The sequence below is a fragment of the Triturus cristatus genome, chromosome 4_1 (genome assembly GCF_964204655.1).
Source record: "Triturus cristatus chromosome 4_1, aTriCri1.1, whole genome shotgun sequence".
Taxonomy (NCBI): Eukaryota; Metazoa; Chordata; class Amphibia; order Caudata; family Salamandridae; genus Triturus; species Triturus cristatus.
In genome coordinates, this window is record NC_140585.1 from 782074496 (window position 1) to 782102392 (window position 27897).

The window sequence follows — 27897 nt, forward strand, 5'->3', positions numbered from 1 at the left end:
GTTGGGGACTGATAAAATATCTGGAGTGCCAGAAGAAAGTTAGAGCTAAATCCCAAGCGAGTCATGACCTCCCACAAAAACTTCCAAGATACGCGGTCAAAGTCCTTCTCGGCGTCGAGCAGGGCAAGACCCAGAAATCTGGACTCAGCCTGCGCGGCGCCGAGAAGAGCGATGACCCTATTGACATGATCTACCGTTCCACGCCCCGGCACAAAACCATGTTGTTGTAATGAGACCAGTCGCGCAACGTGAGGAGCCATGCGATTTGCTAATAGTTTCGCATAGAGTTTACCATCACAGTTAAGGAGCGATATCGGGCGGTATGACCCGGGTTGATCGGGGGGTTTCCCCTTCTTCGGGAATATGGCAATATGAGCAGCAGCCCATGATTCGGGAGGAGTACCCAACCTGGCTGCCTGAAAAGTATTCAGCAAGTCAGATCGAAGTTCCTTAAAAAAAGTCTTGTAAATCTCTGATGGAAGAGAATCGGGGCCCGCAGCCTTACCAGAGGGTAGATTAAACACTGCACGTTTAATTTCCTCATCAGAGAATGGAAGATCCAATCTTTCAGCAGCAGCGGGATCAAGTCTGTCCCATTCTAGAATGGGGAGCCCAAGGTCAGGTGGGATATCATCATCACTCGGCTGACTATAGAGTTCAGAGTAGAATTGATGAAAAACTTTCATGATAGTCGCGGGATCTTGAACTAATACCTGTTGGTCATTATAGATAGCTTTGATGTTAGATATTTGCTTTTTCGCCCGAACCCTCTGAGCTAAACATCTCCCGACTGTTTCACCGTATTCATACATTTGTTTTCGGTAAAGCTGATATTTAAGCGTAATCTCTTGGGCCCAAATAAGATTAATCTCCGCCTTACGACGAGCTAATTCATCAAGGCTATCTTTGGGATCTATTATCTAAAGAAATTTAGTAGCCCCAATTTCTAATGTACTGGGGCTACTAAATTTCTTAAAGAGATGTTGCATTGTTGCATTTATTCATGATTTTGGCATTTGATTCTAACAAACCTTTAACTTTCTGTAATGAATAATTTGACAATTAAATAAATCTATAAACCGAGAACTGGAAGAAGCCTATTTGTGCTTATTTTTCAGTAATTGCCTTAGTTGATTTTTTTTTTGATTTTTTTTTTTGATTTTTATTTTTAAATTTTATTGCACATAAAAACTCAATACAAACATGGGCCTACAACCACCAGGGCCGGCCGCTAATATATACATGTTCGACATCATCAAGGAAGAAATAGGCCCCCTGGGGCTCAGCCGAATTAACAAATTACCGAGTGCACCTCAGAGGTTGTCAGGATACATAACTTTTAGAAATACAAACAAAGAAAGAAAAATAAAAGAACACCAACAAGCAAGGCGGAAACCATCGAAAAAAGGGCGTCTAACCACGGCCGGGGGATCAAACAGTACCTACTCCACCCTCGGGTGGTCAATGAGGATGATCAAGGCGGGAGGTGGGGGCGACGGGAGAGCCACAACCATCTACAGGTGAAATGCAATAGTCCGGGAACCTCAGGAGCAGGGGGACAAGGCAGCATCAGATGTGTCCACGAGGGGGGGTGTGCAGATGTTCCCTCGGTACGCGTTCCACTGGCCCCAAATTCTACCCCACGCCCCCGGCTTACCCCGTGCCACATACACAGTCTTCTCTCTGCACATGCACCAATCCATGTTCTCCTTCCATACTGGCACGGTGGGAGGCCGCCGGGAACCCCAAAGCTGTGCAATGTCCCTCTTAGCAACCATGTTCCCAAGGGCCGCCCACCGAGTCTGAGCCGCATTATAGTCATTAGGCTCCCACACGTTCAGCAAACATCGGCGAACCTCAGGCAACAGAGCGACCCCAGTGACACATTCCATGACAGCATGCACCCGGCGCCAATACTCCGCCACCTCACAGCACTCCCAGAGAACATGGAGAAAAGTGGCGCTGAGCCCACAGCCGCGCCTACAGAGCCCGTCTTCAGAAAAACCCATCAGAACTAAACGAGGGCCCGTCACGTAAACACGGTGGAGAATTTTAAGCTCGACAAGACGGAGACGCGCGGGTATGGCCACCTCCTTAGGGGAGGACAGCGCAGACTGCCAATCCTCATCGTCCAGTTCCACCCCATCCCGGATCCACGCCTCCCGAAGACGCACGAGGAGATCCGCCCGAACGTTTATTAGTTTTTTATAGATAAGGGAAATAGTACTGTCGGGCAAGTGGCTGTCGAGTATGCGGTCCTCGAGTGGCGAAGACACAGGGACTGCAGTCTCAGCCCCGATGGCCGAGAGCAAAGCGTGCCGAACCTGAACGTACCGAAAGAACTCCCTCTCACTCAATTCGTACTCACTCTGCAGCGCAGCGAAGGATTTAACCGCACCCTTCACCCAAAGGTCACCTACTCTGCTGATGCCAATCGTGTCCCAACGCTCGAATCCCTTCGTCGTCCAAAGGCTTCTTAATCTTTCAGACGCAAACAAGGGGGTCGCACCCGTCAAACGATCATTCCAGCCCATGGCCACATTCGCAGCCTTCCACAAGCGTACTGCAATCTTAGTGGGACCGGTTAAGTTCCTCCCAGCCGATCGAGAGTAAAGCGCTCTGTTAAAGTTGCCGCCAGGCAACAAAAATCTATCCATTTCGAAAGCCGGATTAGGACCAGGTGCGTACGTTGCATGGTTAATAGCAGATAGCTGGGAAGCCCAATAGTACCTCCTGATGTCCGGGAGCGCGATGCCCCCGTCGTACCAGGGGAGAGTCAGTTTTGCAAGAGCAATACGTGCACGACCGTCCCAAACAAGTCTCCTTTGTAAGCTCTCCACTTCATTAGTTGATTTTTTTAAGCCAAGAATTATTTTTCTCCTTCCCACAAATTAACCCTTCTTAATGTTATTTGCGTTGGAGCATCATCAACGTGCTGCTGTGCCTGGACTATACAATGATTAAAGCATATTGGAGCTAATTAGAGACAAATACTTTGAATCAGGGATGGGATCTTTTCAATTGTGAATATCTGTCATACTAGTCTCTCAAAATGAGGGTAAAGGCTTTGCTTCGGGTCATTCATATTCAGTTCAGTTGAACTTAATTTATAACCCTTCAGCAATGGATTTTTCCAACCAATGCAATCAGTTTATGTGTTGACGTACCAAATTGTAAATTCATTTGCAAAATAAAAACAATATTAAAATGTTAATAATGTTTCATGACCCATATGTTATAGGTGTGTGGGATATCAAATTTAAGCTGAGAGAGCGGGGGCTTCTATATCTCAGTCTTCGAGTGTAATCAATAAATAACCTCTTCCACTGGTTGTATGGACCTTTGTTCGTAAACAGGTAGACGTAAGGAGCAATCTACATCAATCAATCAATCAATCAATCAATCAGGGAATTGTCAGGTGCACTACTCACCCGTGAGGGTCTCAAGGTGCTGGTGGGGGGGGGGGGGGATTAAGTAGCTTAGTTCAGTCGAAGAGCCAGGTCTTGAGGGTCTTCTGAAGATGTTCAGAGAGGGGGCGTGCCTGATGTCGATCGGGAGCTGGTTCCAGGTCTTGGTCGCGATGTGGAAGAAGGCTCTTCCACCCATTCTGGCCCTGCGGATGCGCAGGGTTTCGGCGAGGATGGTGGATCGGAGATTTCAGTTTGGTACGTGAAAGGAGATTCTCTCATTGAGGTATTGGGGTCCGGTGTTGTGGAGGTATTTGTAGGTGTGGGTGAGTATCTTGTAGGTTACCCTCATCTTGACGGGTAGCCAGTTGAGGGTTTGCAGGCATTGGGTGATGTGTTCGTGTCGAGGAATGCCAAGGACGAGCCTGGCTGCGGTGTGCGAAGGATGCGGAGGGTGTTGAAGCGAGTGTAGATGACGGCATTGATCTGTCAGGTCATGGAGAGGGAGGAGTTGAGCACGATGCCGAGGTTCCGGGCATGGTCTTTTGGGGTGGTGGGGTTTCTGAGGGCGGTGGACCACCAGCTGTTGTCCCATGCAGTGGAGGAGGGTCCGAGGACGAGGACCTCCGTCTTCTCTGAGTTGAGCTCAGCAGCTGCTGCTCATCCAGAATGCAACGTTCTTCATTCCTTCCTGAAAGCTGAGTCTGGTGGTGACAGGATCCTTGGTGAGGGAGAGGATGAGCTGGGTGTCGTCGGTGTAGGAGACTATGTTGACTCCATGCTGTCTGATGATGGCGGCGAGGGGTGCCATGTAGATGTTGAAGAGCATTGGGCTGAGTGACGATCCTTGGAGTACTCCGCAGTTGATCTCTGTGGGTTCGGAGAGGAAGGGTGGCAGTCGGATTCTTTGGGTTCTGCCCGTGAGGAAGGAGCGAAGCCATTCGAGGGTGGTTCCCTGTATGTCGGCGTCATGGAGTCGGGTGGCAAGTGTGCAGTGTACATCGTACATCAATCCAATAACATAAATCATTTATGACTTTTGTACAGTCAAAAAAGAGAGTTTTGTATCGGAGAAAGGGTTTTTATTTTTAAGTTCTTTTAGTTTTTAATCATTTTATTCAATAAGAATTAGTTTTGTATACATCAGCATTAGAAATTAACATAAAAATTAACATAGCCCAATAATTGATATTTCCATTTAAGGTAAAATAAGACACCAGTCAATACCACAGTGATTATTGTTATAATGCAACAAGTGTGTTCTATAAAGGAAGTTCCCTAATCTAAATATGTAGAATGAGATAAAATAAGGTGTCAGTTCAGATACTCAAAAAGATTTCTGATGAGAGAAAGCAATGCATAAGCATAAAGCTTCTGCATGTCAAGCTGGAAATTATTCTCTGCTTTTAAATTAACAGACACTCCAAAAAATGCACTAACCAACCTCTCATGTAGAGAAGTATCAGAAACTCACAGGATGAGTCCTGTCAAAGAGCCAGGGAAGTAATCTGGCTGCTACTCTTGGAACACACACGAATAGAAACACACAATATTCTAAGTTGTAACATTATTTTCTTTCATCTTCTACGTCCTCCAATAGGATTTCAGCGAACTCCTGGGAATAGATAAACTCCTGATTGTCTGAGACTTGTAAAACAGACTTTAGACATTGGACCTTGAAAAGTTCCATAGTTTGCATTTTGTGGTCCAGACTGTTTTTCTCATGGCTCGTTCTTCCTGTTGTTTCTTCTCCTCCCAATGAGAACCTAGCTATCATGTATCTAATACAAAACAGGTTCCCATTCACTAGTCAACAGAAGGTTTCTGGTAAATTACAACATTTACAAAAAAGAGAGAAAACATCTTATGTAAACAATGTTTCAGGGGGCGTGGCCAAGATGGCGGAGGAGTAGCACCGTTTCTTAGGGGCGCCGCCTGCCGAGGCCGACAATCAGGCATCTATTAGCGGTTCTGAGCACCTACCATGTCCGCAGCTCAGGAGGGCAGCCTAGTGTTGGAGGCGGGGCAGAAGAGAGCTCGGGAGGCTGTGGTGCGGAGCTGGGCTGGCGATGGAGGCTGCGGCGGCAAGCGAGCTGTTGGGGGAGGGGCGCGGAGCGCATACGCTGAGCTGTGAACCCCCAGTTGCCGAGAGGTGGTGCGCTCCAAACATGGACCAGCGCTTTGGAAGGGCACAGGACCCGCCGAGCCCTGGCTTCCTGTGGACCTGTGCCGGGGCCCGGGGTAGTGAGGAACAGCGGTGAGGCCTAGTGACGGCGCCCAATCGGCGAGGCGTGGCTTCCGCTAGGCAGGAGGCCTTGATCATTAGCCCGTGGGACCTCGGCCGCCTAGGAGTGTTCCTGAGCGGAGCCGCGGTGTGGCACTGCCCCTGGGGGCTTAACTCAAGGCAGAGCCCTGGTGCCGGGGGGGCAGGACCTCAGATCGCACGGCCCGGGAGGTCGTTTGGTGACCCGGTACGGCGGGCTGCGTGTGGAGTGGACGCGGGGCCGCCAACGCAGCTGCGATGAGTGACCCCATAGCCCCTGAAGGATAGCGGACCACAGGGGCCACCCGCGCGCTCCCGGTGACCTTGGGCTTGTGACGCCCGTGCAGCAAACTGGGCGTGTGAGCCTGGGAATCCTTGCTGCCGGTGGTTCCCACCTACCACTCACATACCGGCGCTGTCCTGCGGGGCCCTCCCGGGCCTGGTGGAGGAGCCCCACACAGAGACTGCACCTGAAGTGGTGAGGACAGCCACGCCGGATGAGACAGCAGCCCCACGCAGCTTGTATTGCGGATCTCCAGTGGCGCTAGGAGTGCAGACGTGAACCGCCCTGCCTGGAGGCGTCCTCACAGTACGCGTCTTCGCTCCCTGGGGGCCGTGACCTCGTGGCGCCTTCGCACCGGCCCCAACGAGTGTGGCGGAGGGCGCAGGTCCCTTGCAGGCCTGGGTGGGCTCTCCGAGGTCCCGTGGCTGTCCTGGTTGTCGGGTGAAGTGCCCGGGGCCCAGACGAAGCAACAGACCTGACCATCTCTTGTGGAGATAAGTCCGGGGGGGCTACAGAGGGCCACTGAACCCCCACACGACAGGACTCGCTGCTGTGGGGGCATCAGACGCCCACCTGCAGGCGGCCGGACATGGCTTCCCAATGAACCAAACAAAAGGATACTTCGAGCAAGGAATCCTCCATTACAGACCTCCTCCAGAAGCAAGACGGGAAGAAGGCTGGGGGACCTAACACTGATTCCCTCGGGTCCCACTCTGGCGTTGACACAGCGGACTCCGCCGCCGGGCTGGTTGCTGAGCCTGTAACGAAGGACTTCATGGAACAGCTCTTTGGCGTGCTACGAGATGACTTCGCCGGGCTGCGACGAGACCTGGTCGCTGATATTAAACAGCTTCAAACAGATCTAGTTGTGGTGGGAGACCGGGTGAACACTCTGGAGCGCAATGGGGACAAACGAGAGGAAGAGCTTGCTGAACAAGCCAGGGAACTCATTGACCTTCGAGAGCGGCAAGAGGAGCTATTTCTTAAGATGGAGGACTTGGAAAACCGCTCGAGGCGCTCCAACATCCGCATCAAAGGTGTACCTCAATTCCTCCAACCATTTCACAGACCCCCTTCCCTCAAACTGCATAAAAGACTTCACTCCTTTTGCTTCTGCCCCTTTGGACCAAGATTATAAATACTTCTCTCCTTCAAGGAATCATCCCAGAAATCCTCAAATCTGGACAGGTATCTCCCATCTTAAAGAAACCAAAAGCTGACACATCGGATTTAAATAATTACCGCCTAATTTCCAACATTCCGACTCTGGCAAAACTACTAGAAAAATGTGTTAGCTCACAGCTTAACAACCACATAGACCATTTCAATCTACTTAACCAATCGGGATCCATACTGGCCACAGCACTGAAACGGCCATGACCCACATAATAGATGACGCCCTAAAAATCCTTGATCAAAAATTGTCTGTTAATCTTGCTGGACCTATCATCGGCCTTTGATACCGTCAAACATGACAACCTGCTAGACCTCCTGAAACAAAGAATGGGGTTATCTGGATCAGTTCTAAACTGGTTCAGCTCGTTCCTGCAAACTAGATCACAAAGCTTCAAGGATAAGCAATCCTTGCCTAAACCCGTCCCAGTCACTTTAGGAGTCCCACAAGGATCTTCCCTCTCCCCAGCACTTTTCAACCTATTCATGGAACCCCTCACCGAAATTCTCAGCTCTGCTAATGTCCACTATCACATGTACGCAGACGATACACAAATTTATTTGAAAATTCAATCACTTGAGGACATCATATCTCTCAACCTAACGCTACAGAAAACACGGACCTGGCTGGCCGAAAACTATCTGAAACTAAATTCTATGAAAACTGAATTCCTACTAATCGCTCCCCCTAAATAATCGACCATCATTCAAGAATGGATGAAACACCATACGGCACTTAACTGCCAACCCCTCATAATCGACTCCGCAAAATCATTGCGTATCACTCTTGATAAAAATCTAAACATGCAGAAACACATCAGCATAGCAACAAAAGGAGCAAACTTTCAGATGAACACCCTGAGAAGTCTCAAACCCTTCCTTCCCGCAAACGACTTTAAACTAGCGGTGCAAGCACTAGTAATCTCAAGACTGGAATATGGGAGTTCTTCTCTCTGCGGTCTCTCCAGATCAATGACTGCTCCCCTTAGAGCCTCAGTCAACACAGCAGCGAGACTCATCACAGGCATCAAAAAGAAACTGTCCCATCTGTCCTGACCTTAGAGCCCTCAACTGGCTACCTTTCGAAGCAAGGATCCATCTGAAAATCGCATGTTTGACTTACAAGGGCATACATCACAACACTCCAAGCTACCTAGCACAGAAACTAGTGCCCTCCTGTGGCAACAGATCCTCCAGGAGCTCCAATAACCTTCTATTGAAACCTCAACGTTTTGCCAAGAAGAAAACCGGGCTTTCTCAGGAATGGCGCCCAGAATTTGAAATGCCTTGCCCACAGAAACCAGACTTAATCCGTCCTTTGTCTCCTTCAAAAAAGAAGTGAAATCTATTCTCTTATCTAAACTCACTTGAACCCTGTATATACTTGTATTTTTTACTGTGTGCTGTCACTGAACTTTGTTTTCTACATATGTCTGTACAGCGCTCTGATACCCGCAAGGGTCATGTTTGCGCTATATAAAACCTTCAAAATAAATAAGTACCACTCCAAGCGGATGGCGGCAAGCTCGAGGACTGGGTTCTCTGCGTCTTTAGACACATGGCTCCGCAATTGAGGGACCAGGAGGTCACGCTGGACTGCACGCATCGAGCCGTGCGCCCGGCCTTGGGCCCCGGCCAGCCACAGGATATCTTAACTTGCCTTCACTCCTACAGGCAGAAGGAGGTCATTATGGCAGCCACAAGCGACCGTACGACAGTAGAGTTTGAAGGCCTTCAGGTGGTGGTGTACCAAGACCTCTCGCCCCTCACTCTTCAGAGGCGTAAGGAGTTGCGTCCAGCCACGATCTTCCTCCGAGAGCAGGGAATACGCTATCGATGGGGGCATCCGTTCCGACTATCCTTCGTCTGGAACAAAGAAACGCATGGGGTGCGCAACCTGCAGGAGACTAAGGCTGTCCTTGGGGCCGCCCTGTCAGTTCCTGAAGATCCGGAGGCAATGGAGGGGGGCCTGGCAGGAGACAGGGTCCTAGGAGGGGGCCCCAGACGAAGCCTTCCGATGAGGAAGGCCGAGCGGAACGGGAAGCACTGCTGCAACAGATACATGACCGGGAGGACTCTGCTGCCCAAGCTGGTGAAGGACCCGGTCCACCGTGGTCCTGGTCACACTTATTTGGAAGAATGGGCCAAGCCTAACACCTTGAGTGGTTGGTCTTGGGGGATGGGGGGGGGAGCACCACCCTCGGAGTGGTGATGACCGACCGTCGGACTCATGGACCCTTGCACATTGGTGATCTTCACACTTCTTTTCTGCTGTTTTCTTCTCTCCTTTCTTTCTCGTTCTTTTTTTCCACCCACTTGAGATCTGCAGCTCCGACAAGGTCAGGTAGGGAACGCCTTCGTTATTGGTGGTCGGGGTGGGGGCTGTGCTTGGGGAGGATGGGAACATGGGGAGAGGGAGGTTGTAGCGGTTGGGCTATTTGGGGGTGTGCTGCCTGTGCGCTCTCCTGGTGCCCCCGCCCCACAGATGCACTGGAGGATTTGTCGGGCTCTCGGGACCTACCTACGGGGACACACAATGGGACGCCCCCACCACGCTGGGCTACACCCCGTGCGCTGCGTTGGGAGACAGCGGTGTCTAGATGGGCGGCCGGTGATGGGGTGGGGGTGCGAATGCCCCATCCTCCCTGGTTAATTAGTTGCTGGCGGGGCGTGTGCTTGGCTGCGCGTTCCCATATAGGCTCATGACCCGTCTTAAAGTAGTCATCCTGATCTTTAATGTGCGGGGCCTCAATTCTCCGGCAAGGCGGCAAGCGCTTCTTACCTTTTTGAGACAATCCAAGTGCGATGTCTGTCTACTATAGGAGACTCACCTCATGCGGGCGGACTGGCGGCGACTTCGCTCTAAGTGGTTTGATCGACAATACTTCTCATTAGGGGCCCGGGAAGAAGGCTGGGGCGGCGATCCTTCTAGCCACGCACTTCCAGGGGACCGTGGTCGGGAATCTCGCAGAAGTAGCTGGATGACTTCTTGCCTTGCGGGTGCTAATGGGAGAGCGGGTGCGCACAATATCCTCAGTCTATAGCCCTAACGAGCATCAGGAGGTCTTCTTACGCGATGCGCTTAATTTACTCATGGAATCCACGGATGAGGATTTGGTAATCGGAGGGGACTTCAACATAGTCCCGGACGCAAATCTGGACAGGTCGACGCTTAGGGTGGGGCTCCATGGCTCAATTTCACCCATGACGCTTCAGAGGCTGAAAGAAGCTGGCCTTAAGGACGCCTGGCGCCACCGCTTCCCTTCCACACGAGAGTACGCCTTTTTTCCACGGCTAATCTGACATATGCCTGCATAGACCTCTTCTAGACTTCACCCAGGGTCACGGCGTCCATCGAAGACGTCTCCATCGGGGTAGCGGACCTCTTGGACCATTCACCGGTCGTCCTAACACTGACTCTCCCGGGCGACTTCCCGGGGCGACGGTCCTGGCGTCTTAATCGCACCATACTCCTGTATGAGGCCAATATCACTGAATTGCGGGACGCTATTAAAACATACTTGGAACTGAACGACGTGGGCACGGTTGAGGTGGGAACGCTATGGGATGCCCTGAAAGCAGTCGTCCATAGGTGCTGCATCGCTATTGCGGTGAGTCGCAACAAAGACCGGAGAGAGAAGAGGGGGGAGCTGGAGGCTCAAATTCGGGAGCTGGAAGGGGTTCACCGCCGTACTGGGGCAATTCAAACGCGGCGACTGCTTACACAAGCGAGAAAGCAACTACGGGCCCTAGATTTGGACTGCGCCGAATATGCCCTGCTCCGCACCAAACAACACTATTACGAGGGGGGAACAATGCTGGGAGGCTCCTGGCACACGCTCTTCGAGCCGAAACGGTGTCACGTCGGGTTGCAGAACTTACAAATGCCTGGGGTGAGACCTTGCGAGCGGACCGCGATATTGCATCTGAATTCTAGGCCTTCTATAAGGCATTATACTCAGCCGAACGTCTGGACTCCATCGCGGCTGAAGAATATACACAGGCGGCGCAAGTGACACCGCTATTCGACTCCATTGCGACCATATTGGAGGCGGACATCCATTTGGAGGAGGTTATGCGGGCTATTCAGGGTCTTTCGGCCGGCAAAGCCCCTGGCGAAGACGGCTTCCCGGTTGGTTTTTATAAGGTATTTGCGCCCGACCTTGCGCCTCTTCTGGCACGCCTCGTCAACGCTTTTAGCTCGATGTCCATGGCCGAAGTTGTGGTCATACCTAAACCTGGGAAGGACCCTTGCGAATGTGCTTCATACCGTCCCATCTCCCTGCTCAACGTAGACCTAAAGATCTTTACTAGCATCCTGGCAGCGCGACTCGCCCTCATATGCAGGCTGTGGTTGACCTGGACCAATCGGGGTTCTTCCCAGAACGCAACTGTGGGGATCAAACTAGGCAACTGTGCCATCTCTTAGATAAGATGCAGCGCACCCAGATTCCGGCGATACTTTTGTATGTGGTTGCCGAAAAGGCATTTGATCGGGTCCACTGGCCCTATCTGAGTCAGGCCCTGCGCCGATTTGGTCTCGGGGAAACAATTCTGGCAATGAGTGGACTGTGTGTATGAAGGGCCGCAAGCCTGGATTAGGGTCGATGGAGTGGTCGCCCAGCCTTTCAGGCGTGGCACGCGACAGGGGTGTCCGCTTTTCCCTCTCCTGTTCGCGCTCTACATGGAGCCGTTTGCTGAACAAATCCGCCACCGTCCTACGGTCTCCGGGATCCGGATGGGGGACAGGGAGCATTGGATATCGCTATATCCGGATGACGTGCTCCTTTTCCTTTCCAACCCGCTGTCATCTCTTCCACCCCTGCTGGCAGAGGTGGACGCCTTCAGCGCTGTGTCGGGGTTCAAAATAAACTTGAAGAAGTCACAGACCTTGAGTCTTACGATCCCGGCAGCGGACCGCCTCCAACTGTCGCAACTTTTTCCATTCTCTTGGGCGACAAGTGATATCACGTATTTGAGACTCCGGTTCTTTGCGACCACTGCAAAGACAGCCCAGGTGAACTACTCGAAAGCACTGGTTAAGACCCGTAAGGATCTAAACACCTGGAAGAAACATGCTCTTTCGTGGTTGGGCAAGATAGCTGCGGTTAAGATGACAATCTTGCTGCGTCTGTTGTACATAATGCAAATGCTTGCCCTAAGTCCACCACCCACTGTATTGGTCCAACTGCAACAACTAATTAATGGCTTCATCTGGGGAGGGAAGAAGCCGCACATGGCTCGACATCTCACGTACCTGCGGCAGGAGGACGGAGGTCTTGGGGTACCCCACCTGCGCCGGTATTATGAAGAGTAAATATGAAAAAATGGGGAAGATTCAATAAGGTGTAGCAGAGGCTGGAATCTGGAATAAATTTTACGTCAATCTGTTTACCTCTGACACCATTGATCACACGTTATTTTATCTGCTAGTCTATTTAATGACTGCGATTAGAAACGATTATTTTCTATACTTCATCAATTTGTACTGAACGAACACTACTTCATCTCAAATTGCACATTATAAATACAAAAAACAGTGATAAATATTAACATTTGTACAGTGACTTTTTGACTTATCAAACATAACATTGCAATGAATTTGAAATTAATTGAAAAATCAATTTTTTAGTGTCAAAACAATCCGAAAATCAATTCAATCATTTGTCCGATATTGGGTTATCTTTTCAAGAACTTTAGCTAGTTGGCTCCTATAGTTCTGGCTATAATTGCGGTCCTAAACAGAGTCAAGTTCGAGTCTTTGTGAATTTGAACGAGCAAACTTCGTTGTTTTAATGTGTGTGCTCGGGTGGGCGTTATTTAGCCTTCGTGTCTCCCACCATGTTGTTAGAATCGGACTTCTATCTGCTCATTAACAGGTATGGAGACTTTTCTTCTTTTTCTTGCCGTTCTGTTTGTGGGCTGCCGGCTCACGAAGTTAACTTGTTTTTTCAAGTCCTACTGGTTTCTCTCTTTGTTAGTTTTGGTTTTTTCGGACTTGTTCGAAACCGCTTCGTAGCTTCCGCGTCCTCGGCTATTCTCCCATTTCCTGCATGTTCGGAGTGCTTGGAGCCGGCAGCCCACAAACAGAACGGCAAGAAAAAGAAGAAAAGTCTCCATACCTGTTAATGAGCAGATAGAAGTCCGATTCTAACAACACACCAGCCCTGAAGACGACCTTAATACTAAGAGATAGGTCCAATGTCAAAGGTCGAAACGCGTTGGCAAACAAACAGAGATCACTAAGAATGGTGGGAGACACGAAGGCTAAATAACGCCCACCCGAGCACACACATTAAAACAACGAAGTTTGCTCGTTCAAATTCACAAAGACTCGAACTTGACTCTGTTTAGGACCGCAATTATAGCCAGAACTATAGGAGCCAACTAGCTAAAGTTCTTGAAAAGATAACCCAATATCGGACAAATGATTGAATTGATTTTCGGATTGTTTTGACACTAAAAAATTGATTTTTCAATTAATTTCAAATTCATTGCAATGTTATGTTTGATAAGTCAAAAAGTCACTGTACAAATGTTAATATTTATCACTGTTTTTTGTATTTATAATGTGCAATTTGAGATGAAGTAGTGTTCGTTCAGTACAAATTGATGAAGTATAGAAAATAATCGTTTCTAATCGCAGTCATTAAATAGACTAGCAGATAAAATAACGTGTGATCAATGGTGTCAGAGGTAAACAGATTGACGTAAAAGGTATTATGAAGAGGCGCAGCTGCCCTTGATGGTGGAAAGGTACCAAATAGAGTCTGAAAAGCAGTGGTGCTTTATAGACCGGGGTGTAACCCGGATTCACATATGGAAGGTTCCTTGGCTCCCACGGCGACACCGTCCTCCGGGTGCGTATCTCTCTCCGGTCTTGCGCGCGACCATGACGGTATGGGATAGAGTACAAGAAAGGTGTCAGCTCTCTACGGCCATTTCACCCTTGACCCCCTTTATTGGGAACCCGGACTTTCCTCAAGCTTTCACTGGGAACTCCTACTTGAAATTACAGGAGGCCAACTGTAAACGTATTGGTGACCTTTTAGACTTACAGGGCATAATGGACTTCTCCCAACTTGTATCTCACTACGGGATCCCCAGGGAAGCTTACTGGCAGTACTTAGCACTGCGCCATTGGGTTACGCAGCCTCAGGTGTGTCCGCATGCAAGCCGCCTCCTTACGAAATTTGAGATCTGGTTTTTATCACCCGCACTTCAAATAAACGTCTCCTGTCGGACATCTATAATTTTCTCAACAAGGCTAAGAACCCCTCTAAGTCCCTAGCGCAGCGTAGGTGGGAATCGGAGCTGGAAAGGGAATTCTCCCCAAAAGAATGGGCGGATAATATACACAGGGCTTGAGCATCATCATGCAACACTTCAGGGAAAGAGATGCTCCTAAAATTTGCACATTACTAGTATTATACCCCAGCGTGGGTTGCTCAATGGAGACCTCGCTGCAACGATCTTTGTTGGAGCAACTGCGGCCAGGTGGGCACTTTATCTAATATTCGTTGGCATTGCTCCAAGATTCAGCCCTTCTGGGATTCCATCTTGCCCATAGTCGACCAAATACACCAAACGGAACTCCTTAGATTCCCCAGCTACATTTTGTTGGGTCTTCCTAACCCCCTTACATACCCTCTACATTCCTGCAGAGGTAGGGCGATCACCTTGGCTTTGGGAGCGGCCAAGCAAGTCCTCCTGGCGAGGTGGGGATGGAACGGATCACAGCTGGGCGTAAACGCACATTCGCTAAGTTTGACAAAACCTGGGGGTCCACCGTGGCGTACCTCTCCTCCGAGTTTATTGAGCTCACATGCCATCAATACCTCAGGGTTCTGCGGTTCCCCACGTCCCGCCATGCGGCCCGCCCTCTTCCCCAAGGGGAATTCGGCTTTGACCTCCTACCAGACCTTACTCTGAGCAGTGGGTGGTTCTCCGTCTCTTTGTTCCCCTATTGATCTCTCTCTACTCTTGGTTATACTCTGTTCTTTTTCGACTCCCCCCTTGCCTCTTTTCTTTGTTCATTTATGTGTTCGATTCAATAAAATATGAAAGCATCTGCAAGTTCCCCGCCGGCCTGTGGTTGTAGGTGGGTGTATTGTTATCTTTCACGACAAAATTCAATAAAGTGATTTAAACCATAAACAATGATTCAACATTAAAACAGGCCTTTGAATGTTAATGTGCAATTTTTCAGTTAACATGACATCTACAGTAAACTAACTTAAGCCAGCACTTGTTTACTTCACTTGCAGGATTATATCGTTATGTATGAATGCCTAGTACAAAAAAAATAGTTTAAAGTATATGTGCCATTTAAACGTATGCTATGCACATTATTATTGAAAACCGTTTTTGTTTGCGACGGGGCTAAAGATGGCGGCCAGTCTCCTGGCCGGTTGAGGCTCCGCTCCGCCCGGCCCGTAGTATAGCTAGCGCTGATGTATCCCTTGAAGTTTGAAAAGTGTGGCGAACATGAAACGAACTAATACCTTCCAGTATCTATTCTCGGAATGCTGTGGTGGCGTGTACCGCAGTCTAATTCAACACCGCTGCTTGTAAACAGGATCCTGTCTTACTGCTCTGGTTGTGTGGCTTGCAATTCCTGGGTCTGCCGGGCTTTTCATCTCTGCTCGGGATCCCAGCTGCTTTCGGCCGGGATGCCGCTGAGGAGTGCAGGAGGTCGGTCACAGGCGAAGAGTGCTCCGGCAGTGAGAACAGCAGCGGGGCGAGGCTCAACCCGCTCTGGTGTACCTCCCAGGGCAGCCAACGAGCCTGATTCCAACTTGCCTGATCCTACCGTGCTGACTGTTGTCCCGGGAGCCGTAGCAAGTGGGGATCAGTCGAACAAAGGGAGAACATCACAGACTGTGCCATCGATATTTCGCAGACCTCTAGAGAAGGCTGGCTCACCGCAACCTGCAAAAGGTAAAAAGGAACGCGCAGAGGCAGTTGCTGCGACGGCGCTTATTACTAACTCAATCAGTAAAACTGGCATTAATTTATTGACAGAATCCAGCGCAAGTTCTGCCTTTTCGGAAGCCAATGCAAAATCGGTCCAACCACGCGATAGTCAGCAGCACAGCGTCATTCTGGGAGAGGTAGTCCTGGATGAAATATCTAAAATTATGCGAAACGATGCTGAGGGAGGTGATAAATTCTTTTCCCTGTCGGACCACACAGTGTCCTCGGAGGAAGATCTGGAGGGTGGAAAGGAGTGGTCAGACGATAGCGAGCCTGGGGAGTGGGGCAGCACTGAGAAGCTACTCTCAGGTATTGGAACAGTTCGAAAACCTATACAAAGCTCTGATTTTGCACACCCTGATGTAGGATCTTTGGCTTGGGACTACTCCTTTTCAGGGCAGTCAGCTCTTGAAGCCCCCCCCTATTGAACCCGGGGCAAATCAATCTGTTAATGGTTCTGCACCCTTGGGCCCTCCTACAGGAGAAATGACGTTGGCAGTGATTTACCAAACAATTATGGCTCACCGCGAAGAGACCCGGCAGGAGAGTGCTCACACCCAAGGGGTATGTCGGCGGGTGCAGAACTCCATTCGGAGGGTCGCTAAGACCTGCTCGGATATTGCTTCTAGAATGGGAGTGGTAGAGGAGCAAATCTCTACGTTGGAGGACGATATGGCTGCACAAAGGGGTATCACAGAGAGTCTCAAGGCACAAAGAGAGGACATTGTTTGGAAGCTTACAGATCTCGAAAACAGATCACGCCGGAATAACCTTCGAGTTCTTGGTGTTCCAGAAGGGATGGAAGGATCTGACACCAGGCTGTTCATCATAGAGCTGTTTACGGAAGCTTTTCCGGAGGTCAAGCAGTGGGACTGGCAGACCGAGGTTCAGCGTGCTCACTGTTTTCCATTCAAGCAGAAGTCCGGCCAAACTGAAGACAAACCTCGCGCCATTCTCATCTGTTTGAATAATGTTTTGGCCAGAGAAAAGATTTATGACTTGGCCAGACCAGACAGGAAGCGATCTGCAAAAGGTTGTCAATTTTTTGTACGGCCCGACTTATGCCCCGCCACTGTCGAGCAGAGATGGCATCTTCGTCAACTAATTGCTCTGTTTCAGTCGAAGGGGGCTCAGGCTTTCTTGCTCTTTCCCTCTAAGCTTAAGATAATTCATCAGGGACAAGTGAAATTTTACACGTCGGAAGTCAAAGCAAAGGGCTACCTGAATTCAGTTTGAGAGAATCATGATACAGATCCAGTCAGGCGGACAGTAACTCGCTCCCTCATGATCACCTACGTTGTAAGGAGATTGTAAAGGGATGCTGAAATACTTCAACATCTAGGGAGGTGGTGGGTCTGCCAGGGGGAGTGGGAGGTAGGCATCTAAAAAAAAGTTTTTTGTGTGTTTTCGTTCAATCTATTTTCTAGTTAGCCCCCTTTGTACACCCTGGGAGGCTCCCAAAACTTGGCTAGCTATGCGGAGTTGGTGTCGGGAGTTTGGGGGTCTAAACCAGCTCCGCCATCACAAGGACTACGGTCCTGTTGCCTTTAGTGGGGGGTGGGCTCCGGGGGGGTCCTGGTTGGGGTAGGGGGAGGGAAGGAGGGTGGGGGGCAGCACAAAAGGTTAAAAAAAAAAAAGCTTGTGTTCAGTTTCTAATGGTGGCACTTTAGTTGTTAAGCTTGGTTTCAATCCAGACAATCAGCTTTTCTCATTAATTCTAAATAAGAAATTTAAATTATATAGTCGAATTCTAAGAGTACATCAGCAAATTAATGGCGCAAACTAAGGTTCGCATAGTATCCTGGAATATTTGTGGGCTGAACAATGGCAAAAAAAGGGCGTTATTTTTTAGGATAGTTCAGGCTTTACATATAGACATAATTTATTTACAAGAAACGCATGTTGCATGGAACGACCGTGGTTTTTTGCGTATACTAGGATTTGACTTAGTGGGTTGTTCACATTAGTCATCCAAGATTAGGGGAGTAGCTATTTTGGTGCGGCGCGGGGTTGGCTCTTGCAAGAAGACTAGTCAGGACAATGCGGGAAGGTGGGCTATTTCAGAGATAGTAGTAAATGATAGGCCTTTCACAATTTGCACTGTTTATGGCTCAAATTCAGATGATCCCGAAGTGCTGCATTATCTGAATGTTGAGTTAGCATTATACTCTCATCCTATATTGCTGTGCGGTGACTTGAATATTAATTTACCTGCTAGCTTTGATCTAGCCACGGATCAACCTTATGTGGGTAAGAAGCCTAGAGTTCTCAGGGCGTTGCGGGCCCTGGTTCAGGAACATCTTTTGATTGATCCCTGGTTCTATCACAACCGTTTGCAGGATGGTTTTACATATTATTCGGCACCTCATAACAAAATATCTCGTCTTGATTATTTTCTCCTGTCTGAACAGTTGATAGTAGCATCTTCCGTCTTAGACTACCCCAGAGTGCTTTCTGACCATAACCCTTTGGTCACTGAATGTTTTATCCCATATTTGCCTCCGAGCTTAAAGGCATGGACATTCAAGCGGAAACTTTTGCTAGAACAACCCTATTTAGATCATATTAGGAAGTGGATGGAGGAATTTTTAAATTTTAATATGGGTCAGCCTCTGATTTGATGGTCTGTGACACTTTCAAGGCTGCTCTGAGAGGTGAAACAAAGAGTTTTTCATCTCATAGGCGAAAATCTGCTCACCAGCAAGTAATCCAACGTTTGTCTGAACTTAGCGAAGCTGAGATTTCATTAATGGACGCGGACACCAATCATAGTCAGGCAACGATTGCTAAAATTAGGTCATCCCTGCTGGAGTTTTTTGGTCAGGATCTTGCTGCCAAATTTCTGAAATATCGTTCTGAGATGTTCGAGCTGAGGGAACAATTGGGCAGGGTTCTGGCCAAGCGGCTCCAGCAGAAGAGTCTGGCTAACCGTGTCTCAAGGTTGTGCAACGCCCAGGGACAGGTCATGGAAACACCTGAAGGAGTCCTAGGGGTATTTCATCAATTCTATAGTGATTTGTATAATGAGGATATTACAGGGGACCCGGGCTTGGCCCAACAGGCAGCATCTTACCTGTCAGGCATTGCATCGGCTCAACTCTCGGAACGGCAGAATAAAATCCTTGCTGCTCCTATAGATTGGGAAGAGGTTGATCTAGCGATCAAATCTCTTGCTAATGGCAAAGCAGCTGGCTTGGATGCCATCCCGATGGAATTCTATAAAAAATTCTCGCAGGAGATCCGTCGTTTTTTTTTTACCAGTTCTCAGAGCAGCACAAGAAGGCTCAATACCTGAATCCTGGTGTTATACCAGCATTATTCTTTTTAGAAAAAAGGGCAAACCTGAGCTGGACCCGTCTTCTTTCTGGCCAATTTCACTTATTAATTCTGACAAAATATTTTCAAAAATCCTAGCCTCCAGACTCTCAGCTGTAACTACCCCTTTGGTATGTTTGCGTCAGCATGGATTCATCCCCGGGAGAGATACAGCTAATCATATCTCTCGTGTAGTTGCACTATTGGACTGGGCCCAGGCCACTGAGTCATCTGTTGGGGCGATCATGTTGGACGCCGAGAAGGCGTTTGACAGGGTCTCCTGGGCCTTCCTGTGGATGGTAATGAAGTGGAAGGGATTTAGCCTGGAATATATATTAGCAGTACAATCTTTTATACATCTCTCCTAAAGCAATAGTTTCAGTATCTGGGTTGTCTTCAAAGTCATTTAGTATAAGCAGGGAGACTCGCCAAGGCTGTCCATGTTCCCCTTTGCTTTTTGCCTTGTATATTGAACCTTTTAAAAGCTCAATAGAGAGCGTCCAAGACATATTGCCAGTTAGGGTCAATTCTACTGATTATAAGGTGTTGGCTTATGCTGACGATATTGTAGTTTTGACTACGGAGGTGGCGCCTGCATTTCCTGCAATTACAGTCTTAGCAGATCAATTTGGCCAGTTTTCCGGCTATAAACTTAATACATCTAAAACCCAGGTAATTCAATCTGCAACTATGCCTCCCTCAGTCGCCCCGACAGTACAGACTGCTATGTATTTAGGGATTAAAATCACCTCGCAGGTCGACCTTATTCCAGATTTGAATATCTTACCTGTGATTAATTCAGTCAATTTATTGCTAACACGCCTGGATAATTTACATCTGTCTCTGTATGGAAGGTGTAATGTCCTTAAAATGCTAATCCTTTCTAAATCCCTATACTTTTTCCGTACTATCCCTTTGGAATTTTCCCAATTAAGCTTAGCTTAGGTTTCTGTGGGGTTACCGTCGGCCACGTAGGGTGGCAAAGTGGATGTGTTTACCCCGGCAAAGGGGTGGCTGGGCGGTTCCCAATCTTTTATTTTATTTTTGGTCCTCCATTATTCAATATTTTGGATTACCACTGTTTGGAGATATTGCTGGGCCTCCATTATCGTGCAGGCCCTCAATTTTTGAAGTAGGACTAGGTGAAAATGCAAGGGGGATTTTATTACGAGTACTGGAACCTAGTTACTACAAGAAAACCAAGTTTAAGGTAGCTTGGTCTATGTTTTCAGTATGGCGTAAGGTTCGTCGAAAATGGGCGGTTCCTAACCTGAACTATTATACGCCTTTCTCAGCTTGGTCATTACCCTCAGTTTTCCGGGATCAGGTCACTTTTAAATGGATTGAAGGAGGGTTGGCAAAACTGGGGGATCTAGGTCATGACGGTTGTCTTGCATCTTTTTCATGGGTTAGGGATAGGTACTAGCTTAGTACACAAGATTTCTTCAAATACTTACAACTCGAGAGTTTCATAGATAGAACGAAGGTCAACTCAGAGGTATTGTTTGGCAAGATAACATTGCTGGAGTTGATTTCCAGACGCTCGAAAATAGGGGTAATTTATCAGCATTTACTCCCAGGCCTGCCAGATGATATCGCAGTTTATACTAGTAAACTCGAGGCTAAGCTGAGGTAACAGGGTTGGATTTATCAGAAGCTCTTGAATTGGCCGGGAGTGTCTTAATTTCCAGGAGCTTACGGTCTCAGTGCTATATGGCCATGTTTGATTTATATTACACCCCGGCCAAGATATCTAAATGGGGGGGGTTAGGGCCTGCACGGTTGCCCCAGATGCGGGCTTTTGGCTGCAAATGATGTCCACATGTTTTTTGAATGTGTAAGACTCCGGCCCTTTCTGGGTGACGTTGAGCAATTTATCAATTTAAGGCTTCAGATACCTGTTACTCTTTCCCCTGAATTGGTGATCTGTGGGCTCGAAAGCAGTATGCTACATGTAAGATCTCAATATACCTCTGCTTTAGTGTTAATTGCAATGGCTATGGTTCGTCTATGTATTACTTCGGACTGGATCAGTCCTGAGGCTCCTACATTCTTTAATTGGGGAGCAAGGATGTTGTCCCTGCATAACATAGAGACTGCTGTGTGGGAAAGATGGGGCAGACGGAGACGTGACTTGGGTAAAAAGATTTGGACCCCTTTTGAAGATTGGTTAGCCCAATAGGGGCTTAGCCCTGTTATTACTTCAATGTAAAACAATTGTGCGTCTTTTTTGTTTTTTATTACTTATGCTTTAATGTTCATTTAATAAAGCCACCAAGCTAAGTGTAAATCGTTATAGCACATACATGTAAACAAGCTTTATTAATAAAAAATAAAAAAAATAAATCCGTTTTTGTTTGCAAATAAAATTTCACTCCAGCACAACTAATCATGCTCCAGACCAGTAAATAATACTAACATGAGAAAAACCCATACAGCATTATACTTTGCTCCTGAAAACGTAAAGGGGGCCTCCAGTGTAGAGAAATAGTTTTCTTTGCCCTGTACTACATATTTAGCATTATATATTATTGTTTTTTAATGATGTCTGGAGTTTTTGAGATGTATTGGTGGTAATGTGCGATGCGTAGTTAAGACCTACTTACTACATGTGTTGTTGAGCATTTGTAAATTGACTAATCATTCATGCACATCCCTGATTCAATGCAATAATCATCTGCCATCCTTTGAGTTACTGTACATGAACGAGGTCACTGTGGAGAAACAATCTCTTTCTTTCTATTGTACTTAGCTACTTCCTCACAGCTGCAGGGTGGATTAATAAATTCCCATCGCAATATGTAGAAAGATGTGCATTAGCCAAGATGTTAGTGCCAAAACATCGGATTTCATTTTAAAGTCAGATACCTCCATAAATCGTCTAGAGTACACAGTTTTTTGCCTTTAGTAAATGTGTCTAATAGCAGCAATTGAAAGATAAGAACTGCAACACAAGAATATCAGCTGACTCGTGGTATAAATGAAAGTTTGCTCAGAATTTATAGTGTGAATGTGTTTTTGCCTCTGGGGTCATCCATACATCTGTGTAATAAAAGTTGATGGTCCTTTTTTGTTTTAGCATATTCAATACAAGGACAGAACGTGCAAATGATCAGTCCGTCCAGTGAGTCTCATCAGCAAGTGGTGGCAGTGGGGCAGCCATTGGCAGTTCAACCCCAGGGGACTGTCATGGTGAGTATGCACTGTTCAAAGAAGTGTCGATTACAATAGCTTTGCAAAATACACGGAGCAGTATAATATCATTTTGAATAGCGTCACAGTAGGAATTTCTGTATCTACAGCTTAATTTGTTGAAGTGAACACTGAAATGTCTGCGTCATATAATTAGTGCTTGTGAATTTATGGGAAGGGAAAATCTATCTTTTAGATGTGGAACTTGCCAAACCATTTCTACAGAAAAATTTAACGATTACAACTTGTATTTATTGTTTATTTATTTAATTTGTTTAGTTCAGTGCCAAACATTTTGACTTGTGTCAACTTCAGTACTCTTTGTTGTGCTTACAGCGATAGGGGCTGATTTACAAATTGCCCTGTGTAGTACTTAAAGTAGTGCTACAATAGTACTACAAAAATGCTATTCACAAACTTACAGATAGAGGCCAATGCCGCTCCTATCTTTTCAGTGCAATGGACAAGGGGGAGTGGCTTCAAGATGGGAAATACTTATTACTGTAGAGTAGCGGATTATGGAAATAGAAGCAGAGCTTTAGGAAAGGACATGCTAATAAACAAACACACCCATAAAAGAGTGACACACTTGCCATTCACTAAATATAATTCTAGATTTACTACAGTTCTAATAGGGACAAAATAGTCTCAAATGTACTCCGTTCAAGTCGTGGTGTAAGTCAAGGACTAAACAGGGACAGAATCTCAATGTCAGCTCCAACATCCTGTGATTGTGGACAAATCACTTAATCTCCCTATGCCTAAAAAAATGAAAATAATTTGGCCTTGTTTAATGTAATCTAGTTTTATGTACAGCTCTCTAATGCCTTTGGGTCAGGTTCGAAATGTGAAAAACTGCAAAAACAAACATTGTTCCTGCTGCAGTTCCATAAAAGTCAATGGAGGCACCATAGAGCAATGGATTTAACCCAGATCTATTGACTGGGAGAGAGTGTTTGATTTGCTCTCCATTCCTTTCATCATCTGTGTATCTTTTACTTTCTTGCCCTAAGAGCGCCGGGTATGCCCAGACGTGGGTCCCAGGCTCACTGTGCCACTGGATTCAAGCTAGCCTGGCTGATAAGGCGGGTGACGCCCGAAACCGGTTCCAGGATTCTTATTTCCGGTCCAGGGAGGACCTGGCTTGGCAGTTTGGTCTGGACTGTTACCATGAAGTACAGGGTCAAGACTGATGTGCATAATGCTGTGTCTAAACTGGGGTGGCATGGTGAGCAAAAGAACGATGGATTTAACCCAGATGTGTTGACTGAGGGGGAGTGTTTGATTTGCTCTGCATTCCGCCCAACATCTGTGTGTCTTTTACCGTATAACAATAATGAACAATAGAAATATTAATGGAAATGCTGTTTATGACTTTAACACTTTTTTAAAATGTAATTTTTCTTTTTTTAAATGAGTAATTTAAACAAAACGCTACAAGGCTTAAAGCACATGAAACACCCCTGCTAATGCAAAGTGAGTTAATGATGAGGAAGGACTCCACCACCCAACTACAGGTTATACTCATTACCCCATCTAGCCACAGGCAGGCTGACAGCACAACAACTTTTTTGGCCTACCATATGTTAGTGAATGTCTTTGTAGCTTTGCCCCTCGTTTATTTGAGGAGGTAGGAGTTTAAATGCAAAGGATCAACCTCTTAAGCATGTCCAGGAAAGCAGTCATTGCTAGACACTGCTTCCCACCTGATGCGATCCTTGACATGGTTGCATACTTACCATGTAAAAATACTGGCTGCACTCCATGTCATGGCCACTGGATCTTTCCACAGGGTCACTCAATGTAGGTATCTCATAGGCAAGCCAGTTTTTATATTTTCACCAGGTACTGTGATGTCTCAACAGAAGGATGCACCAATATATTGCCATGCTGCAGTCATTAGAGGAAAGGCAAAGGGTGGCAACGGAATGTTCCATGCCTTTTTCCACCTCCCTGTGTCGTAGGTGTCCTTGATTGCACATGTGTCACATCAACCACCTCACCACAGGGAACATCTTTACGCAACAGACACCTCTGGCACTCCATCAATGTGTCAGCCATTTGGAATTCCAGGGAGCGACTTCACTGATGTCTACGTTGCCTTTCCTGGACGGTACGTGACAGCTACATCTTCTGACAGTCATGTGTTGCATATTAGTCGTTTGATGTTGTATTTAGAAACAATGGCTTATAAGTAAATTACATCTCACACTAGGGGGCTGCATGTGCTTTTGGAGGATGAACTCTCAAATATGCTTATGACTCACTACAGCAAAATAGATACACATTACCCTTATAGTTACTGCATATATGCATACATGATGCAGTGCATTTAGATTAGAAACACATTTTCACCTCTTACCTGCCAAGACCTTTCCTCCCTGAATGCGGAGAGCTGTTTTTTGATGTGTGGGGAGACTCTAAAGGTAGCCAGGGTTTGTGGATCTATATAGAGGAAACCGAGAAAATAGCTACAATATAGCAATTGTTTTATTTTAATTTTTTTGGGGAGAACAGGCAGAGTTGTAAACAAATCCATTCTCTAACAACAGTTTTTGCATTTTTCTAAGTGGTAATCAATTTTTCCTACTGTTTTGATTTCTTTCTACTTGCAGTTGTAGTGGAAACTGGTGTAAAACCCATAGGTGAACTCTGAAAACTATATATTCCTGAAAAGTAGACAACATTTGGAATTCTGTCAATGGTTTTTGTGGGTTTTCTCAAAGAAACTAAGCGAGGAAGTAAAAGAATTATGTAAAAAATAGAAATAGGTAACATTGTTTACATATGTAGTTTTATTTTTACCTGTGGTAAACATTTGCCAGACCCTTCAGGTCATACGGCTGTATAGTGTTTGTTGGGTGTCCAAAAACAGGAGAAAATCAGAGCCAACACTGAGCTGCAGGTTCTAATAATATTTCATAGTGTACCTACCATGCAGCAATTAATTTGGTAAAATCTAATGAATGGAAAACGAGTATAAAGGAAACCTATGACTTTTTTAAATGTGCCCAAGGTACTAAGTTTTAGAATAGTGGTTAAGTATAGAACTCTGAATTTGGGATTACCCATACAATCACGGAATCGAGAAGGCATTTTGAAAACCTTGTTCTTTCTTGCACACTTGCTTACATTTGGATGCCAAAAATGGAGAGCAATCTAATTGATAATAACATATATTGTACTATGTGTTTCCACACTTTTTCTGATTAAAAACAGTACTCCACTTGTGTGACTTGTCCCACTGCCAGAGACAAGGAAAGTCCCAAAACACATTGTGGAGACATCCGAATTTCGCATTGAAAATGTACTCCCTTTGGCAGCCAATAGCTGCAATATTTAGGCCTGGGCTCGGCCGCTACCATTTGAAGCTTACCAAACCTGGGCTTTTCTGAAAAGTAAACACACAGGGGAGTCCAGGGTGATGTAACTTGCATGGATCCCACTTACTACTTTGAACTCAGAATGCCCTACAAACGTCAAACTTTGGCTAAATGTGTAACTTTTACCTTAGAACACTGAAGTAAAATCATTAACATAGTATGCACAAGTATGTAGATATACAACTTATAACCTTAAATTGTATGTCATCATGTCACAATCTACTCCCTGGACCCATTATCCCCCCAGTGCATGAACAAAGTCTGTGACCCCCTGCTCCATGCTGCTTTCTGTGCTGCACTGAGAGTGAATGAAGACAGACCATGTAATTGTTGTTAGTGTTAGACTACCAAATTAACTACAAGGGATGTCGCCTCCTCACTAAAATTCCTCCTCTTCCTCCTCCTCCTCCTCCTCTTCAGTGTTGTGTGCAGTTGAAGCTGGATGTGGTTCCTTTTTGGCTGCAGGGTCAAGTAGTCCAAAGGGGAAAGCGCAGCCTAAGTTGTGGACTGCATTTATATGTTTTAAGGGAATGATTGCAAATTTACACTGAGTACTACCTCTTCACTCAGAAGTGATGAAAAGCAAAAATGTGGAGTGTCCCACCTCAGTGTAATAGTAAATATACACTTGAGTAAGTATACATCTGTATATTTACCTTTGTGCATCAATCCCAGACACCGCACTTGCAAAACTAGACAAATATCATAAACACAAAAACAAATGTAAAGGATACACAGCTTTATAGATATGCAGCTTTATAGGGCAAAATGGTTTAACTAGTACACGTTAAAACCTCCTTAATGTATTTACATTTTTGCAGGACCATAAGATACCTTTTGCATTTGTCCCTTACATTCTCCTTATATTATATCTTAAAGATTTTGAGTACAATAGATTCAGTAAATTTATGAGAAGTATGCCAAAGCCTTAAACCAACCTCTGGTATTACTTGACTTTTATTACTACTGTATGGGCTTGTTATTTTTTTTTTTGTCATGCTAAAACCTATGCATCATATTTGTGTTAGTCCTGAATTTACCAATCAAATATTCTGTAAGACCTCTAATAAAATCATAATTATCAAAACATTAAAATATTTCTAAGGGCTGCTTGCCTATTTGACAATGCATGCTTGACCAGCAGGGAACCAATCCATTGCTGTTTAGCCTGACTTTGTCATTGATGCAAATAAAATTGCTCACAGCTTCAAGGTTTGAATCCTGAGAATGACAGTGGCCAGGATCCTAATTTAATCAGCCCTTCTGAACATTTAGGGAAAGTATGCTAAATCTCATATTTAAAATACAGTTTAGTTGATAATGCTGATTGTTTTTATGAGATGTTTTTTCAAAGAGCCCTTGAGGTAGCACAACAAAATGATGGACGGAGTACTGAAACCTTTCAACCATGCATCACCAGTCAAGAGATCTGGGTTTGAGCCATTGTTCTTTTGCTCATTTTGCAACCCCAGCTTGACCCAGCCAAATGCAAATCAGTCTTGACCCTGCTCCTCGAGGGTACAGTAAAGCCTGAACTGCCAAACCAGGTGCTCCCTGGACCGGAAGCAATCATCCTGGGACTGGTTTCTGGGTGTCACCCCTCATCAGTCAGGCTAGCTTGAATCCAGTGGCACAGTGAGCAAGGGACCCTTGAGGAGCAGGGTCAAGACTGGTTTGCATATGGCTGGGTCTTACCTGGGGTGGCATGGTGAGCAGAAGGATGGATTTAAATCCGATCTCTTGACTGGGGGTGAATGTTTGATTTGTTCTGTATTCCGTCCTTCATTTGTGGGTCTTTTCCTTTATTTAGCTCAGCTGAAAAGTCACAGTCCATCAGTTTTATCAGCAGCAATCCATTTGTCAGCCTTTCTTTTGTCAATGATACATCAGCCAGCTATATACACC

General features: G+C 46.5%; 1 protein-coding gene across 2 annotated transcripts in view; it reads left to right on the forward strand.

Moving 5' to 3' along the window:
- The window catches only part of MON2 (MON2 regulator of endosome-to-Golgi trafficking), a 1036128-nt gene that overhangs the window by 527986 nt on the left and 480245 nt on the right, over positions 1–27897 (forward strand). For both annotated transcript variants that reach the window (XM_085653355.1, XM_085653354.1), the window contains exon 15: positions 22497–22609. In XM_085653355.1, coding sequence (XP_085509481.1) covers positions 22497–22609 — 113 coding nt within the window. The remainder of the gene's footprint in view (positions 1–22496; positions 22610–27897) is intronic.